Source organism: Schistocerca serialis, chromosome 5 (assembly GCF_023864345.2).
Source record: "Schistocerca serialis cubense isolate TAMUIC-IGC-003099 chromosome 5, iqSchSeri2.2, whole genome shotgun sequence".
Taxonomy (NCBI): Eukaryota; Metazoa; Arthropoda; class Insecta; order Orthoptera; family Acrididae; genus Schistocerca; species Schistocerca serialis.
Genome location: NC_064642.1, coordinates 107,491,439 through 107,511,714, shown reverse-complemented (window position 1 = coordinate 107,511,714; position 20,276 = coordinate 107,491,439). Strand labels below are relative to the sequence as shown.

The 20,276-nt window shown below is 41.4% G+C and overlaps 1 protein-coding gene across 1 annotated transcript in view; it reads right to left on the bottom strand.

Annotated features, from left to right (window-relative positions):
- Positions 1–20,276, bottom strand: part of LOC126481773 (hemicentin-2-like) — a 705,691-nt gene that overhangs the window by 85,446 nt on the left and 599,969 nt on the right. Inside the window, exons 8-9 of the mRNA XM_050105728.1 lie at positions 3,208–3,348; positions 1,057–1,074 (exon numbers count right to left, since the gene is read on the bottom strand). Coding sequence (XP_049961685.1) covers positions 1,057–1,074; positions 3,208–3,348 — 159 coding nt within the window. The remainder of the gene's footprint in view (positions 1–1,056; positions 1,075–3,207; positions 3,349–20,276) is intronic.

The window sequence follows — 20,276 nt, the reverse complement described above, 5'->3', positions numbered from 1 at the left end:
GTGAACCAATTGTAAACTACTCCCCGTAATCCATAATGGTCCAACTTCTCGAGCAATGTTTTGTGATCAATCAACCCAATCAAATTATCTCAAACAATATACGTAACGTTTGAAACGTTTTCTTTAAGCCATCCAGTACCTCACAGAGTAAAGAGAATATACCATTCTCAGTTGTTAAACGACTTCTAAAGCCGAACTGTACATTTGACAGCCAATTATATGATATAAAATGATCAATTATTATTACATACACAGCCTATTCAATAACTTTAGTAACTTTAGCAATCACTAATGGCATAGAAATGGATCTCAAATAGTCTACATTATTTCTTTCTCCCTTTTTATAAAGCAGCTTTACTGGTGCGTACTTAAATCGTTCAGGTAACTGACAATTCCTAAAGGTAAAATTACAATATTGCTAAGTACAGGGTTAAAATGTGTAGCACAGTACTTTAATATTCTGCTAGGCCCTCCATTATATCCAAGAGAGTCCGTAGTCGTCATTGATTTAATGACTGACTCAATCTCCCCCTTGTCTGTATCATAGAGGAGTATTTCAGACATCAATCTGGGAATGGCATTTGCCAAGACAGTTATATGATTCCCCGCAGAAATTAAATTTTTGTTTAATTCACCAGCAATGTTCAGAAAATGATTGTTAAATACAATACATACATCTGATTTATAAGTAACAGAAATATTTTTTCTAAGGACTGACTTTATATCGTCGACCTTGAGCTGCTGACCAGACACTTCCTTCACAACTGACCATATGATTTTAATTTTATCCTGTCAATTAGCTATTTTATTTGCGTACCACATACTCTTTGTCCTAATAACAGTTTTAAGCACCTTACTGTACTGTTTGTAATGGGCTTTGTAGCTTGATTGTCACTACTTCTAACATTCTGATATAATTTTCGCAATGTTCTACTTGATATCCTTATCCCACTAGTCAGCCTCCAAGGCTCCCTTTCACTGCTAGTACCCCGTTCAGAACGTTCTAACGCAAACAACTCGCAAAGAGCACGAGAAATGTGTTAAGGAAAGCATTACATTTGTCATTTACGTTTACTGGCGTTATAAAGATCCTGCCACTCTTGTTCCTTGACGAAGTTTAAAAAAAAACTCTGTTGCCGTTGGAATAGCTTTACTGCATAGTTTGTAATTGTATGTAACATTTGTAGGAGTACAAATGCCTTTTAGTGTTAAAATTTGTGCATCTTGGTATGAAAGGCAATTCACCCTTTTATTAATATTATGCCCATCTAGTAATGAAGAATGAATAAAATATTATCTGTGACTGTGTTACTGCTACCCTGCAACCTAGTTAGAAGAGACACAGTCAGCATCAGACCATATGAATTAGGAGATTTACCAGCATCCTTTGTCTTTCACAATCATACACAAAATTAATATTGAAGTCACGACGTATAACTAATTCCTGGTACTTCCTTTAAAGTGAATCATGAACCCTCTCCAGCTTGAGCAGAAATTCTCTGACGTCAGAGTTAGGAAACCTACAAACAACAACAATTAGAAGTTTAGTTTCACTAAATTCTACTGTCCTTGCACAACATTCAAATATCTGTTCATTGCAGTGCCATGATACGTCCATGCACTCAAATGGAATACTGTTTTATACGTACATGGCCACTCCCCTACTCCTCAAGGAACAACTTGGAAAACAGCCAGCTAATCTTTATTCTGGTAAAGGAAGCCACTGAATTGCCAAATTACTTAAGGGGTGCTCCAATATACCAATAATTTCAGAGTCAACATCTATAAGCAGTTCACCAACTTTAATACCTCTTACGTTTTGATGAAATATACTAATTCCTTCACTACTTGGAGACATGACGGCCTCTAAAGATGATTCCTTAGTCAGAGGGGCTTCCTTAAGCAGATATACCTATCAGCTGACTTCAGTCTAAAAATGATGCAGCTCTACACTAACTACTACAGGAATTTTTCCGTGAGTGATCCCACTACCACCCTCTACACTGTCACCTATAAGCTTCGCCAGCCTCCCCTTCCCATACCTATCGAGGTACAGTCCATGCCCAGTAAAACCCGATCTACTGATAGACTCAACTGACAACACTGCAATGTGGCCCATGCCCTCAAACTCCGTGCCTTGACCAGCCCCATGTTAACCTGCCTAATTGCCGCATTGAGATGAGGCCGATCACGACGCTGAAACAGTTGCACGAAATGCACATTAGTCACTACCTGATCCCCTTTCGTAAAATTCTTACATAACTCCCCTATGCTTTCAGTCACCTGAGCCAACCCTGCACTAGGCTTCACGATTCTGGTGACCCGGTACTCACTCCCCAACACTTTCTGCAACTTCTGGCCCACACCTCTAGCGTGTGAACTACCTAGCAGCAGAACCTTATTCTTCCTGTTATACTTTGCATCTGACTTGGGCCTCCTAACTGTTGAGGACTGCTGCATATTTCCTACACCTACAGCTACAAGTAGTAAATAGTAAGGTGGATTTAGGAAGGGCACATCATGTTATGTATAACTACTTGATGTCATGTCAATCATCTGCCACAGATTCCTGGATTCAAAAGATGTTTGTTGGTTTCCAAAATTCCATTGATTCCGTTGACAGAAACTGTAGATAAAATAAAACGATGTGAGCAGAAATAGGTTGACTCCCTTTTCAAGTTCGTGCAATATTTCGCCTGAGTGTGACGTAGGAAAAGGAAAACCAATTTCTAAAGCTTTACGTGTAGAGTAAGAGCGCTTTATGAGTACCGCTTCATGCAACGGCAGATAGACCAGTGATTTAAGAGCACTGCCTAACAGATTGTCGGCTCACTTTTGATTCCCGCTGCTCCGGTAATTCTTTTATACTTCATGTTACTCCTCACATTTTTAGAGGCTGAAATTTAAATATATTAATGTATAATATTTACTTTAAAAAGTTCAGTTTATGTATACAAAATTAATATAGTAATTTCAGTTATGATTAGTATCCTTGTAAGTCAAAAAGCGGCTGGCCATCACATTGTAGCACCCTGGTAAAATTTCGCACGTGTCACCGCTTTTATTACTATTACCAGCACACAAATTCAAAGATAATGACTCACGAGACAATTATGCTACAACACATATCTTAAATAACATACAGTCGTTAGAAGTGTTTGACTCAGATCACGCTCTTAGCTTTGTCAAAAGCACAGCAGACATCGCGGGCACTTACGTTGTGCAGCCACTGCACCCTGAACGCCTGCGGCTGCGCCTTGATGCGGCAGTCGAAATACACATCGGAGCCCTCTCGGATGTCCGTTGGGTCCAGCGACGGGCCGAGGCTGACCGTCACCTCAGGCGCGTCTGGAAGGACAAACAGAGGCTTCGCTGGAGCTCCACTGATTCCCACGTCCAAGCGTGTTTATAGCGTGTCAACGCTGTACAGCAGAATAGCTACTGTTGGTAGGGTCGGCATTACTCGTGGTACAAAAATCAGTATATGTGAATAAATATTCCTTGCTCAGTAAAGCATGTCATAATTCCTTGCTTCAATGCAAGTGCACTTTCACTAATGGGGTGTTATAGTAAAGGCGTTTTAACTGACTCGAAAAAGTTCTCAGAACCCTACGCTCCTCTACTATAACATAAAAAATGCTAATGTCCTGCTGTTTTTCGCATATTAAGTACGGCAATTTTTTCGAAGCTTTGCATGCCACTTTTTTGTAAATAATGCTTAATGAAACCACAACTTTTCTTCCATAATGTAGTAGCATGTTCTCTTACACTTCTTTCTAAAAGTGGTTTAATACCCGAGAGCCATTATTTGGCCATATTCTATAGTACAACCATCTACAAAGAAAGTAAATAACGTGTGTTAAACACCTGCCTCCAAGTGATGTTTCTTAATGATCCCTGCACGCACACTGATTGCTTGGATTCAGAAACCTAAGTTGTGAAGAAATTCAGTTGGTTTAACTCTGCAACATGCGAATTCCTAACAAAGAACTGAAAACCGAGTCTTTCAAGTTTTCCATGCATGTGATTTACATTTCTCGCCATACGGGGAACCTTTTCATCAAAATCCCAATTTTAACATGCGAAATACAACTGAATTCTCAGACAGCAGACAAAATGATCTCTCCCAATTAGTTGTCCTTCTCCATAAACAAGGGGAATTTGTCGTTGCAAAGAATACCGGTTATATTCCCAGTGGACTTTTAGTCTCAGTTTTATTTGGTTATTCTCAACGCAGAACAGACACTAAAAATATCAGTTTGGTTTGGAGAAGATAGAGGAAAAATTGGGTTACATTCCTAGAAATTGTGATCCAGAGAAAATTTTCAGCTATGTATGATGCCATAATACGATCGCAACATTAAAATTTGTGGAAGACGAATGGTATACAATATCCACAGAATTCAAGCTGCAGAAGTACAAGTATAAAGTGATGAAAGAGAATTTTGTATTACGAAGGATACGAACCACAGCTTATATCGCCTTTGATTCGAGGCTACAAACTACAAAATCAGTGCAGCGAATGGAAGAAAATTTCAGAACGGAGAAAGCGTGCAAGAGAAAGAGATGTCAGTGTTAAGGTTCACAAACGATACAGCATTTCGTACAGGAAGGAAAGGAAAAATGCAAGACCTACCGAAAGGAATGTGCAGCGTAATTAGCACAGTATACGACTCAAGAACCAACGGAGCAAAAATGAAGGCGGTGAAGAGCGAAACGTCTTAACATGAGCCATTCCATCGCCTCTATTGAGCTTCCTTCGACCTTTCTATACCTTGCAGCACCTCTGATTGTCTGTGCAACTGTGCTTTTGAAGCTGGGGAGGACGAACAGTAGAGTGTATCATTAGTGTGATACAAGGACGTTCAGATTCTGTAATTTCTTAACTTTTATCTTACGTTTGACACATCTGTAGGTATACAAAGTGTGTATGTGCTCCTACAACCACGTTTATCACGTACCCATATTGTATTTCTGTGTCCCATGCTATATTTATGTTTTGCTTTTCCTGTTTTGGAATGTGTGAGTTTCTGTGCGATGCTTCCAAATACTGTGGTTGACGGATACGAGTTCACTGAATGGGAGTGGTAGCTAAGCCAGAATTATTGCAGAGTTTCAGTAGTGTTCTTCCTGGCCAAAGAGACATTAGTAGATCCGGTACACAGCTATTGATAGGTTGGTACAGATAGGCAGGACCAATTTTTTTTGGCCATTTTCCTCTGCTATCTGTGGACCTCTGTCCGGCAGCATGGAACGGGACAGTTTTGGTCATCTCTAGTGATTTATGTTAGAATGTTGGAACGTCTCAGATCTTAATTTAGATGAGATGTTAACGTGTTAGTTCACTTCTAGCAATGGTAATGCATACAGTAATTTTTTTTCCTTGAGGGAGCACCATCAAAGCTTACTAATATTTCATTTCTGTACCTCGATTCTTTATCCTTCGGTAGCTTAGCTATGGGAGGTTGCCGTGACCAATATAACTCATTTCAGTTAATGTGCATCTCATTTGTGAATGTTCCATATATTTTCTATAAGCTGGTATTATAATTCTCTCTATCTAATTCGATTTGACTTCATTTCGAGAGTTTCGTGCTCTTCGTAGCGCGTGAACTGCTGGTTTCAACCAGATGCTTCTCATGTGTCATATTGAGCTTCCGCTACGGTAATTCATTCCCCTCTTATTGCAATCTTTCTACTACTTGCCGCGCGAATGTAACTTTATTTTAGTTGAAAGTCTTTCGTGAATTCCGTGTTTTACGTTGTGTTTTATTATATGAATTCCAGCACGTGAATTTACGTCATCTGTGAGCTATCAGCTGAACATTATTATTGGTTCAGGTTCATTATTCAACCTGTATTAGAAGTCGTGTGACAATGTGCTTTATTTGTAAATTTTTCCGTATTTTTCGTACTTCCGAAACGGAGAAGGTGAATGAGAGTTACTGACCAAGCAGTTGACGGGTAAAGTTAATTGCTCACTGGCCCATCGTACATGAGTTTGCTGACCGATATTATCCTTGTGGTCTCTTCTACGTGTGAATAATAGGTTCGAATGGGCGTGTTCGTGTAGTTTGACAAACTCTTCCTTTCTTACTTATCCTATATTTTTCCCACGTATTGAGATACGTCAACAAAGCAGGTACTGTAAATCACGTATTCTTTTGCGATTATTATTTTAGTTAATGATGTTTTCGTAATTTAAATTCTTGAACAAATGTTCAGTAGTTTTTCACTTGTGATACCAGCGTTATTTAGTACAACCCACCCGACATCTCAATCTGGCTTCTTCAAATGCATCTAATTCCCAATGACGATTTAATTTTATAGTATTCTATATTTTATGTGTCAATCTGAGCATCTTTAATTCAGTTTAATGAAATCGGGAAGATACATTTCCAGTGATTCATTGTAATCTAAAATGATGTAGCCGGCCGGGGTGGCTGAGCGGTTCTAGTCGCTACAATCTGGAACCGCGTGACTACTACGGTCGCAGGTTCGAATCCTGCCTCGGGCATGGATGTGTGTGATGTCTTTAGGTTGGTTAGGTTTAAGTAGTTCTAAGTTCTAGGGGACTGATGGCCTCAGAAGTTAAGTCCCATAGTGCTCAGAGCCATTTTTAAAACGATTTAATTACTCACCAGCTCGTAAATTTAATTGACTGAGACATATCCTGTTCAAACGAGCGCTAGGCTCGCTTTCAGTCATACCATCGAGTAGGATGAGTATTTGAAAATCGGTAGAAAACATTCAAGAGTAGTGAAGAAAGATTTATGACTTGCTGAACATGAAAATTAGGAACTTCACTGAAGTAGAGTAAGTGTCAAAATTCTTCTATGTTGGAAGTAAGTTAATACCTGATGCCAAAAGTAAGCAAGATATCAAAAACAATGTCGACTTGAAGAAAGATTTCTGCAATAGAACAGGTCTTTCGGTATCATACCTGCTTAGAAAAAAGGAGAATAATTTGCAGACCGAGTATGTGTCTAGCTCAGCAATGTAGAGAAGTGAAACTTGGATCATCGGAAGCCGAGAGAAGTATTTGAAGTGCGACAACGTCAGAGAATGTTTAAAATCATGTGGACAGATTAAGTAAGAAGTGAAGGAAACAGACTATAAGAAAGTAATATATGAAAGAACCTGGCCGGCAGAAGGTAGAGGTAATTGTGACATTTGGATTGGTGTTGGAAATGGCTGTCGAATGGAAGAGCAATAGTGACAGAGAGGGACAGAAGTACCTTAGACAAAATATAACAGGTTAGAGGCAATGGAGATAGGTAGGAAAAAAGATGACAGCATTAAATCATTATTTGTCTAATGTAGGGCAGATTACGCTACTGCGCTTTTGATTTACAGTCGAATTAACGCACCAGTTGCATTATTATTTTAATTTATTTAAATACATTATCTGGTTTCATGATGATAGTAAACAGCAGACCGTGACATGTAAATCAATAACAAACGTGTAACTGTTGCATATATTCGACTGCAGAGAAATCGAAGACGTTGATCTGTAGCAACGTGCGCCAGTTGACGCGTGTAGCTAAAGCATACTTCACCTTTTGGCAACAAATAATTCTGGACAAACAGTGAATATTGAGACGAATACAGGGATTAGCGACCACAAGGCAGTTGCTGCTAGGCTGAATACCGTAACACCTACAACCGTCAAAAAGAAACGCGAAGTATATCTATTTCAAAAAGCTGATAAAAATCCTCTTAACGCCTTTTTAAGAGACAGTCTTCACTCCTTCCGATCTGATGATGTAAGTGTAGGAAAGTTGTGGAATGTTTTCAAAGAGATAGTATCGACAGCAATTGAGAGATATATACCACATAAGTACTGATCCCCGATAGTACACAAAACGGGTCAGATTGTTGCTGCAGAAGCAACCTAAAAAGCATGCCAAATTTAATAGAACGCAAGATCCCCAAGATTGGCAAAGTTTTACAAAATTTCGATGTATGGCATGTACTTCAATGCGAGATGCTTTTAATAATTTCCACAACGAAATTCGAAATCTATCAGAAAACCCAAAGAGATTTTTGTCATACATAAAGCACACCAGTGGCAAGACGCAATCAATACCTTCACTGCGCGATGACAACGGTGAAGTCACTGATGACAGTGCCACTATAGCACAGTTATTAAACACGGTTTCCCGAAACTCCTTCAACAGAGAAGACGAAGTAAATATTCCTGAATTCCAATCAAGAACAACTGCCAAGATGAGAAACATACAAGTAGATATCCTCGGAGTGACGAAGCAGTTTAAATCACTTAATAAAGGCAAGGCCTCCGGTCCAGATTGTATACCAGTCAGGTTCCTCTCAGGATATGCTGATAAAATAGCTCCAAATTTAGCAATTATATACAACCACTCGCTCACAGAATGATCCGTACCTAAAGACTGTAAAATTGCCCAAGTCACACCAATACCCAAAAAGGGAAGTAGGAGTAATCCGCTGAATTACGGACCTATATCACCAACGTCGATTTGCAGCAGGGTTTTGTAACATATACTGTATTCGAACATTATGAAGTATCTCGATGGAAACGATTGATTGACACATAGTCAGCACGGTTTCAGAAAATATCGTTCTTGTGAAACACAACTAGCCCTTTATACTCATGAAGTAGTAAGTGCTATCGACAGGGGATGTCCAATTGATTCCATATTTTTAGATTTCTAGAAGGCTTTCGACACTGTTCCTCAGAAGAGTCTTCTAACGAAACTGCGTGCCTACGGAGTATCGCCTCAGTTAGGCGACTGGATTCGTGATTCCCTGTGAGATAGGTCACAGTTCGTAGCAATAGACGGCAAGGCATCGAGTAAAACAGAAGTAATATCCGGCGTTCCCCAAGGAAGTGTTGTAGGCCCTCTGTTGTTCCTGATCTATATTAACGACATATGAGACAGTCTGAGTAGCCGTATTAGATTTTTTGCACAGATGATTTACCGTCTTGTAAAGTCATCAGTTCATCAAAATGACTTGAAAATTATTTAGATAAGATATCTGTGTGGTGCGAAAAGTGGCAATTGACCGTGAATAAGGAAAAGTGTGAAGTTATTCACATGATTACTAAAAAAATCAGCTAAATTTCGATTACGCGGAAAGTAACAGAGAACTGAGAGCTGTAAATTCAACCACATACTTAGGGATTACAATTACAAATAACCTAAACTGGAACGATCACATAGATAATACTGTGGGTAGAGCAAACCAAAGACTGCGATTCAGTGGCAGAACACTTAGATGGTGCACCAGGTCTACTAAAGAGACTGCTTACACCACGCTTGTCCGCCCTGTTCTGGAATATTGCCGTGCAGTGTGGGATCTGCATCAGGTGGGACTGACGGCTGACATCGAAAAAGTACAGAGAAGGGCCGCTCGCTTTGTATTTTCGAGAAATAGGGGAAAAAGTGTCACAGACATGATATGTGAACTGGAGTGGCAGTCATTGAAACAAAGGCGTTTTTCGTTGCCACGGGATCTTGTCATGAAATTTCAGTCACCAGTTTTCTCCTCCGATTGCGAAAACATTCTGGTGGCACCCACCTAGATATGGAGAAATTATCATCTCGATAAAATAAGAGAAATCAGGGCTCGCACAGAAAAATTTAAGTGCTCGTTCTTCCCGCGTGCCGTTCGAGAGTGGAACGGTAGAGAGACAGCATGAAGGTGGTTCATTGAATACTCTGCCAGGCACTTTATTGTGAATAGCAGAGTAATAACGTAGATGTAGTTGTAGATGTCACTAGCGATCGTCGTGTGTTTTAGCTCTGAAGACGGCCTAATTCGGTAACCACAGTTAAAAGGCATAGAAACAAATTTTGAGACGCGCACCGGCCCTTATCAAAGAGTTTCGAGTGTGCGTCTCTTTGTGTGTGGTGGGTGGCAATAGATGGAAGAAATTCATCTGACGGCCCTTGAACTCTTGGCTGCAGATTACTCAGGGAGATGTCACTGATGATGTGCTGGGATTCCACATAAGGAACTGGACTATGTAGCATCTAGTGAACCTCCATTTGTTAAACCTGAAGTAAGGGATTTGACATTGGAGACTAATTCTATTTTAACGTCCCTGGCTGAGCTTCGACGAAATAAAAGGAAGAGTAAAAGTGCTGGAGATTATCAACGTGGTCATAAGGAGTTTTCCACTTGTATTAAGTTACTTCTTTTGAAACTCGTTACAAGTGAGGCCACGCTCCAAGCTTTGACTGTTGTGCTACCTGAATTTTTATTGTGTACGGGAATCGGTAATACGCACATATTAAGAGGTTCATGCCCAGTGGTGCACTGAGTATTGCTTAGCTTGCAGTTATTTTCCGAAAGTATCTTATAATCCGTGGCCCACTTACTGGATGTTTTAATTTATGTACAATGTGTTTAACTATGTTTCCGTTATGTGGTATAAACATGGCCGATTTGCACTAGTGGTCTTCGTAATTTTTAAAAAATACGCTCACCTGTAAGAAGGCAACCTTGATCGATGTGTTGGATTAACGGTCCTATTACAGGGAAGCAGATAAATTTTATTACTTTTAATCACTGATGCTATATTCTATCTGTTAACCTTGCTAATGGTATAAATCGTTAAGTTTCCTTGCATACTGCTTTTGTGATTGTACGATGTTAACTGAAGATACCTTGTCTCAGTTCTTTTCACTGTGATCAGTTTAGTTGACCCTTGCTTACTGATTATTTTTCTTAACTGGTGCTATAGTCAACTTGAAGCTTGTCTTTAAAATGTGCTATATTTCCTTTGTGGATTAATGATGTAATTTTTTTTTTTTGCAGAACATTACTTCCTTGAGCTCCCTGATCCCTATATTGCTTAACCATTTCAACTTAGTTCGAGAAGCATAAAACAGTACCGCTATTATCGTCACTGAAAGAAACACATCCTAGTGTCTCCAGACGAATACTAAACATTCTGTTTAATTCACTACGGATAATGCCTTTTCTTTGTCATGTATCAAACGCACATTCTAAGAAAAAAAATTAAAAAATGAGGCAACACAATGGAATTACCCGAATAGGGAGAAATCGCTGGATGCAATGTGCATGTATAGACAAAGGACTGATTACAATTTCATTCAAGAGGAAGAGCTTCATAAAAGCGTTGGTCCACCTCTGCACCTTGTATCAGCAGTTATTCGGCTTCGCATTGATCGATGGAGTAGTTGGATGTCCTCTTAAGGCATATCAAGCAAACTTCCGTCCGGCTGTCGCGTTAGAGCATCGAAATACCGAGCTGGTTGGAGGCCACTGCTCGTATTGCTCGAAACATTGTCAATTGAGAGATCCGGCGACCTTGCCTGTCAAAGTAATGTTTGGCAAGTATGAAGACAAGAAGGAGATACGATCGCCATGTGCAAGCGGTCATTGTTGTTGTTGTGGTCTTCAGTCCTGAGACTGGTTTGATGCACCTCTCCACGCTACTCTATCCTGTGCAAGCTTCTTCATCTCCCAGTACTTACTGCAACCTACATCCTTCAGAATCTGCTTAGTGTATTCATATATAGGTCTCCCTCTATGATTTTTACCCTCCACGCTGCCCTCCAATGCTTAATTTGTGATCCCTTGATGCCTCAGAACATGTCCTACCAACCGGTCCCCTCTTCTAGTCAAGTTGTGCCACAAACTCCTCTTCTTCCCAATTCTATTCTATACCTCCTCATTAGTTATGTGATCTACCCATTTAATCTTCAGCATTCTTCTGTAGCACCACATTTCGGAAGCTTCTATTCTCTTCTTGTCCAAGCTATTTATCTTCCATGTTTCACTTCCATACATGGCTACACTCCATAGAAATACTTGCAGAAAAGATTTCCTGACACTTAAATCTATACTCGTTAACAAATTTCTCTTCCTCAGAAACGTTTTCCTTGCCATTGCCAGTCGACATTTTACATCCTATCTACTTCGACCAACATAGTTATTTTGCTCCCCAAATAGCAAAACTCCCTTACCACTTTAAGCGTCTCATTTCCTAATCTAATTGCCTCAGCATCACCCGACTTGTTTCGACTACATTCCCTTACCCTCGTTTTGCTTTTGTTGATGTTCATCTTATATCCTCTTTTTAAGACACTGTCCATTCCGTTAAACTGCTCTTCGAAGTCCTTCACTGTCTCTGACAGAATTACAATGTCATCGGCGAACGTCAAAGATTTTATTTCCTCTCCATGGATTCAAATACCTATTCCGAGTTTTTCTTTTGTCTCCTTTAGTGTTCGCTTAATATACAGATTGAATAACATCAGGGGGAGGCTACAACCCTGTCTAACTCCCTTCCAAACCACTGCTTCCTTTTCATGCCCCTCGACTCTTATAACTGCCATCTGGTTTCTGTACAAATTGTAAATAGCCGTTCACTCCCTGTATTTTACCCGTGCCACCTTTAGAATTTGAAAGAGAGTATTTCAGTTAACATTGTCAAAGTCTTTCTCTAAGTCTACAAATGCTGGAAACGTAGGATTGTCTTTTCTTAATCTTTCTTCTAAGATAACTCGTAAGGTCAGTATTGCCTCGCATGTTCCAACATTTCTACGGAATCAAAACTGATCTTCCCTGACGTCGGTTTCTTCAAGTTTTTCCATTCGTCTGTAAAGAATTCGCATTAGTATTTTGCAGCTGTGACTTATCAAACTGATAGTTCGGTAATTTTCACATCTGTCAACACCTGCTCTCTTTGGGATTGGAATTATTATATTCTTCTTGAAGTGTGAGGGTATTTCGCCTGTCCCATACATCTTTCTCCCCAGATGGTAGAGTTTTGTCAAGATTTGCTCTCCCAAGGCCGATAGTAGTTCTGATGAAATGTTGTCTACTCCCGGGGCCTTGTTTAGACTCAGGTCTTCCAGTGCTCTGTCAAACTCTTCACGCAGTATCGTATCTCCCAGTTCATCTTCATCTACATCCTCTTCCACTTCCATAATATTGCCCTCAAGTACATCGCCCTTGTATAGACCCCTTATTTACTCCTTCCACCTTTCTGCTTTCCCTTCTTTGCTTAGAACGGGGTTTCCACCTGAGCTCTTGATATTCATACAAGTGGTTCTCTTTTCTCCAATGGTCTCTTTAATATTTCTGTAGGCAGTATCTATCTTACACCTAGTGAGATAAGCCTCTACATCTTTACATTTGTCCTCTAGTCATCCCTGCTTAGCCATTTTGCACTTCCTCTCGATCTCACTTTTGAGACGCTTGTATTTCTTTTTGCCTGCTTCATTTACTGCATTTTTACGTTCTCTCCTATCATCAATTAAATTCAAAATCGTTCAAATTGCTCTGAGCACTATGGGACTCAACTTCTGAGGTCATTAGTCCCCTAGAACTTAAAACTAGTTAAACCTAACTAAACTAAGGACATCACACCCATCCATGCCCGTGGCAGAATTCGAACCCGCGACCGTAGCGGTCTCGCAGTTCCAGACTGCAGCACCTAGCACCGCACGGCCACTTCGGCCGGCTCAATTAAATTCAAAATTTCTTCAGTTGCCAAACGATTTCTACTAGCCCTCGTCTTCTTAATTACTTGATCATCTGCTGGCTTCACTACTTCATCCCTCAGAGCTACCCACTCTTCTTCTATTGTATTTGTTCCCCAATTTCTGTCAATTGTTCCCTTATGCTCTCCCTGAAACTCTCTACAACCCATGGTTTAGTCAGTTTATCCAGGTCCCATCTCATTAACTTCCCACCTTTTTGCAGTTTCTTCAGTTTTAATCTACAGTTCATAAGCAATAGATTGTGGTCAGAGTCTCCTTCTGCCTCTGGAAATGTCTTACAATTTGAAACCTGGTTCCTAAATATCAGTCTTACCATTATATATTCTATCCGATACCCTCTAGTATCTCCAGGATTCTTCCATGTATATAACCTTCTTTTATGATTCTTGAAACAATTGTTAGATACGATTAAGTTATGCTCTGTGCAAAATAATACCTGACGGCTTCCTCTTTCTTTTCTTACCCCCAATCCATTTTCACCTACTATGTTTCCTTCTCTCCCTTTTCCTACTCTCGAACTCCAGTCACCCATGACTATTAAATGTTCGTCTCCCTTCACTACCTGAATAATTTCTTTTGTCTCATCATACATTTCATCAATTTCTTCACCATCTGCAGATCTAGTTGGCATATAAACTTGAACTACTGTAGTAGGCATGTGCTTCGTGTCTATCTTGACAACAATAATGCGTTCACTACGCTGTTTGTAGTAGCTTACCCGCACTCTTATTTTTTTCAATCATTATTAAACCTACTCCTGCATTACCCCTATTTCATTTTGTATCTATAACCTTGTAAACACCTGACTAAAAGTCTTGTTCCACCTGCCACCGAACTTCACTAATTCCCACTATATCCTATCCATTTCCCTTTTTAAATTTTCTAACCTACCTGCCCCATTAAGGGATCTGACATTCCACCCTCCGATCCGTAGAAAGCTAGTTTTCTTTCCCCTGATAACGACGTCCTCTTGAGTAGTCCTCGCCCGGAGATCCGAATGGGGGACTATTTTACCTCCGGAATATTTTACCCAAGAGGACGCCATCGTCATTTAACCATACAGTAAAGCTACAATCCCTCAGGAAAAATGACGGCTGTAGTTTCCCCTTTCTTTCAGCCGTTTGCAGTACCAGCACAGCAAGGCCGTTTTGGTTAGTGTTACAAGGCCAGATCAATCATCCAGACTTGCCCCTGCAACTACTGAAAAGGCTGCTGCCTCTCTTCAGGAACCACACGTTTTTCTGACCTCTCGACAGATACCCCTCCGTTGTGGTTGCACTTACGGTACGTCCATCTGTATCGCTGAGGCACGCAAGTCTCCCCACCAATTGAAAAGTCCATGGTATTGGGGGGGGGGGGGGGGGGGGCGTGTCATTATCTTGCTGAAACTGAAACCCAGGGATGACATGCCGTAAATGGCAACAAAACGGAGAGTAGAATATCGCCAACGTGTCACTACAGTGTAAGGGTGGGGTCAGATGACAACGAAAAGCGTAGTACTATGAAAAGAAATAGCACCTCAGGCCTACATTCCTAGCTGTAGCACCGGCCGCAGTGCCTGAGCGGTTCTAGGCGCTTCAGTCCGGGACCGCGAAGCTGCTGCGGTCGCAGGTTGGAATCCTGCCTCGGGAATGGATGTTTGTGTTGTCCTTAGGTTAGTTAGGTTTAAGTAGTTCTAAGTCTAGGGGACTGATGACCTCAGATAGTAAGTCCCACAGTGCTCAGAGCCCTTTGAACCATTTGAACCTAGTTGTAGCCCCGCATTGCGGGAGACAGTCAGTTTGGTTTCCTACCGCTGTCGGAGGCAACTTCAAACGCGTCTTCGGACTGGATTGTCAGTGACTGGGATATAATTGACTTCAGTCATGAGTCCCGCTTTGATATGGGCCCAAATACGAAGGAAGACGTCTCTAGAGCCCCAGACAGCGGCGGTATACCAACCTGATGTCAACTGCCACGCGACTCGATGCCATGAGTGATGGTCTGGAGTTTCATATATTTTCATAGAAGGACCCCGTCAGTTGTCATCCGCTGCATCGTTACAGCACGGCAGCAAGCTGACGATAGTGTACACCCCGTTTTGTGGTGGTTTATAGCAGGTCATTTTCAACTTATATTTCAGAAAGATATTGCCCGATCGCAAACGACATTTCTAATTCCTGTCTTCGTGCTTGTCGAGCCTTACCTTGGCCAGCAAGGTCACCCGTCTCTCATCTGAGAATGTAACGAGCATTATTGGCAGGGCCTTCAAACCATCTAAATATTTTGACAATGAAACGCGCCAGCTGGACAGAATTTGACACGGTATCCCTCAGTAGCACATCCGACAACTCGATCACATTACTCACTTGCTCAGTATGTGAAGCTCTTTCTCTTGAATAAATGATCCAGTTTTTCAGAAATTGTAATTATTTGTTTGTCCGTACATGTACATCACATCTCCCGATTTTAGTTCCATTCGGGTAATTCCTTCGTGGTGTGTACCTTTTTTTTTAGTCTTAACACACAGAAGTAATAATAATCCATATTTCATCAAAATAACTTCCTAAGACCAAAGACTGGAACACTCTTTCTGAAAATGGCAGGAGTAAAATATAGGGACCGAAAGGCCATTTATAATCTATACAAAAACCAGGTGGCAGTTATAAGAGCCGAGGTGCACGAAAGTGAAGCAGTGGGTGAGAAGGGAGTGAGACAGGGTTGTAGCCAATCCCCGTGGTTATTCAATCTATATATTGAGGAAGTAGTAAAGGAAACAACAGAATAATTTGGAGTACAAATTAAAGTCCATGGGGAAGAAATAAAGACTTTGGTTCAAATGGCTCTGAGCACTATAGGACTTAACTTCTGAGGTCATCAGTCCCCTACAACTTAATTAAACCTAACTTAAGGACATCACACACATCCTTGTCCGAGGCAGGATTCAAACCTGCGACCGTTGCGGTCGCGCGGTTCCAGACTGAAGCGCCTACAACCGCTCGGCCACACCGGCCGGCTAAATAAAGACAGAGGTTTATCGGTGACGTTGCAATCCTGTCAGATACAGCAAAGGACTTGGAAGAACAGTTGAACGGAATGGACAGTGTCTTGAAAGGAGGATACAAGATGAAATCAACAAAAGCAAAACGAGGATAATGGAATGAAGTCGAAGTAAATCAGGTGAAGCTAAGGGAATTACATTAGGCAATGAGACACTTGAAGATGTAGATGAATTTTGCTACTTGGGAAGCAAAATAACTGATAATGGTTAAAGTAGAGAGGATATAAAATGTAGACTGACAATAGCAAGGGAAGCGTTTCTGAAGAAGAGAAATTTGTTCAAAAATGGTTCAAATGGCTCTGAGCACTATGGGACTTAACTGCTACGGTCAACAGTCCCCTAGAACTTAGAACTACTTAAACCTAACTAACCTAAGGACAGTACACAACACCAAGCCATCACGAGGCAGAGAAAATCCCTGACCCCGCCGGGAATCGAACCCGGGAACCCGGGCGTGGGAAGCGAGAACGCTACCGCACGACCACGAGATGCGGGCAGAGAAATTTGTTAACATCGAATATATAATTGTCAGAAAGTTTCTTCTGAATGTATTTTTATGGAGTGTAGCAATGTAATGAAGTGAAACATGCACGATAAAACAGTTTAGACAAGAAGAGAATGAAAGCATTTGAAATCTAAATCCGCAGATATACCACCGCTAGCCACCAAGCGGTATGTGGCGGAGGGCACAATTTGATCCAGAGTCATATCCCCCCCACCCCCTGTGCGACTCAAGGATTGCGTGAGGGAAAAACGACTGTCTGACCGCCTCGGTACAAGCTCTAATTTCCCTTATCTTTAAATGGTGATCATTGAGCGATTTGAAAACTGGCGGTAATAATATATGCTCTACATCCTCGTTGAAGATCGGATTTCGGAATTTAGTGAGCAGTCCCTTCCGTTTAGCGCACCGTCTATCTGCAAGTGTGTTCCACTTCAAACTTTCTATGAGATTTGTAACGTTGAAAGACTGCATCACTTCATGATTCTACCAATAAACCGCAATCTCTGGTTTGCTTACCCGTTACTTGTGTAATCTGATCATTCCATTTGATTTCATTTCGAATAGTCACACCCAGATACTTGACGGATGTTACCGCTTCCAAAGACAGGGCGATACAGAAGAATGCTGAAGATTAGATGGGTAGATCACGTAACTAATGACGAGGTGCTAAATAGGAATGGGGGAAAGATAAATATGTGGTACAACCCAACTAGAAGAAGCTATCGGTTGATAGGACCCGTTCTGAGGCGTCAAAGGAACACCAACTTAGTACTGGAGGGAAGGTTGTTGTTGTTGTTTTTGGGGAAGGAGACCAGACAGCGATGTCATCGGTCTCATCGGATTAGGGAAGGATGGGAAAGGAAGTCGGCCGTGCCCTTTCAAAGGAACCATCCCGGCATTTGCCTGGAGCGATTTAGGGAAATCACGGAAAACCTAAATCAGGATGGCCGGACGCGGGATTGAACCGTCGCCCTCCCAGATGCGAGTCCAGTGTCTAACCACTGCGCCACCTCGCTCGGTTCGGAGGGAAAGGGTGGAGGGTAAAAATGATAGAGGGAGACCAAGAGATGAATACAGTAAGCAGATTCAGAAGGATATAGGTTGCTGTAGTTACTTGGAAATGAAGGGGCTTGCACAGGATAGTCTCATGGACAGCTGCATCAAACCAGTTTTTGGACTGAAAACCATAACAACAACAAGACCCAAAATGGGCAGTGGTGACGTCGTAAAATTCAAACATCCGTGATAACCCCCCCCCCCCCCCCATGAACCATGGACCTTGGCGTTGGTGGGGAGGCTTGTGTGCCTCAGCGATACAGATAGCCGTACCGTAGGTGCAACCACAACGGAGGGGTATCTGTTGAGAGGCCAGACAAACGTGTGGTTCCTGAAGAGGGGCAGCAGCCCTTTCAGTAGTTTCAAGGGCAACAGTCTGGATGATTGACTGATCTGGCCTTGTAACAATAACCAAAACGGCCTTGCTGTGCTGGTACTGCGAACGGCTGAAAGCAAGGGGAAACTACAGCCGTAATTTTTCCCGAGGGCATGCAGCTTTACTGTATGATTACATGATGATGGCGTCCTCTTGGGTAAAATATTCCGGAGGTAAAATAGTCCCCCATTCGGATCTCCGGGCGGGGACTACTCAAGAGGATGTCGTTATCAGGAGAAAGAAAACTGGCGTTCTACGGATCGGAGCGTGGAATGTCAGATCCCTTAATCGGGCAGGTAGGTTAGAAAATTTAAAAAGGGAAATGGATAGGTTGAAGTTAGATATAGTGGGAATTAGTGAAGTTCGGTGGCAGGAGGAACAAGACTTCTGGTCAGGTGACTACAGGGTTATGAACACAAAATCAAATAGGGGTAATGCAGGAGTAGGTTTAATAATGAATAGGAAAATAGGAATGCGGGTAAGCTACTACAAACAGCATAGTGAACGCATTATTGTGGCCAAGATAGACACGAAGCCCACACCTACTACAGTAGTACAAGTTTATATGCCAACTAGCTATGCTGATGACGCAGAAATTGAAGAAATGTATGATGAAATAAAAAAATTATTCAGATTGTGAGGGGATACGAAAATTTAATAGTCATGGGTGACTGGAATTCGAGTGTAGGAAAAGGGAGAGAAGGAAACATAGTACGTGAATATGGAGTGGGGGACAGAAATGAAAGAGGAAGCCGCCTGGTAGAATTTTGCACAGAGCACAACGTAATCATAGCTAACACTTGGTTTAAGAATCATGATAGAAGGTTGTATACATGGAAGAACCCTGGAGATACTAAAAGGTATCAGATAGATTATATAATGGTAAGACAGAGATTTAGGAACCAGGTTTTAAATTGTAAGACATTTCCAGGGGCAGATGTGGACTCTGACCACAATCTATTGGTTATGACCTGTAGATTAAAACTGAAGAAACTGCAAAAAGGTGGGAATTTAAGGAGATGGGACCTGGATAAACTAAAAAAACCAGAGGTTGTACAGAGATTCTGGGAGAGCATAAGGGAGCAATTGACAGGAATGGGGGAAAGAAATACAGTAGAAGAAGAATGGGTAGCTTTGAGGGATGAAGTAGTGAAGGCAGCAGAGGATCAAGTAGGTAAAAAGACGAGGGCTAGTAGAAATCCTTGGGTAACAGAAGAGATACTGAATTTAATTGATGAAAGGAGAAAATATAAAAATGCAGTAAGTGAAACAGGCAAAAAGGAATACAAACGTCTCAAAAATGAGATCGACGGGAAGTGCAAAATGGCTAAGCAGGGATGGCTAGAGGACAAATGTAAGGATGTAGAGGCCTATCTCACTAGGGGTAAGATAGATACCGCCTACAGGAAAATTAAAGAGACCTTTGGAGATAAGAGAACGACTTGTATGAATATCAAGAGCTCAGATGGAAACCCAGTTCTAAGCAAAGAAGGAAACGCAGAAAGGTGGAAGGAGTATATAGAGGGTCTATACAAGGGCGATGTACTTGAGGACAATATTATGGAAATGGAAGAGGATGTAGATGAAGATGAAATGGGAGATATGATACTGCGTGAAGAGTTTGACAGAGCACTGAAAGACCTGAGTCGAAACAAGGCCCCCGGAGTAGACAATATTCCATTGGAACTACTGACGGCCGTGGGAGAGCCAGTCCTGACAAAACTCTACCATCTGGTGAGCAAGATGTATGAAACAGGCGAAATACCCTCAGACTTCAAG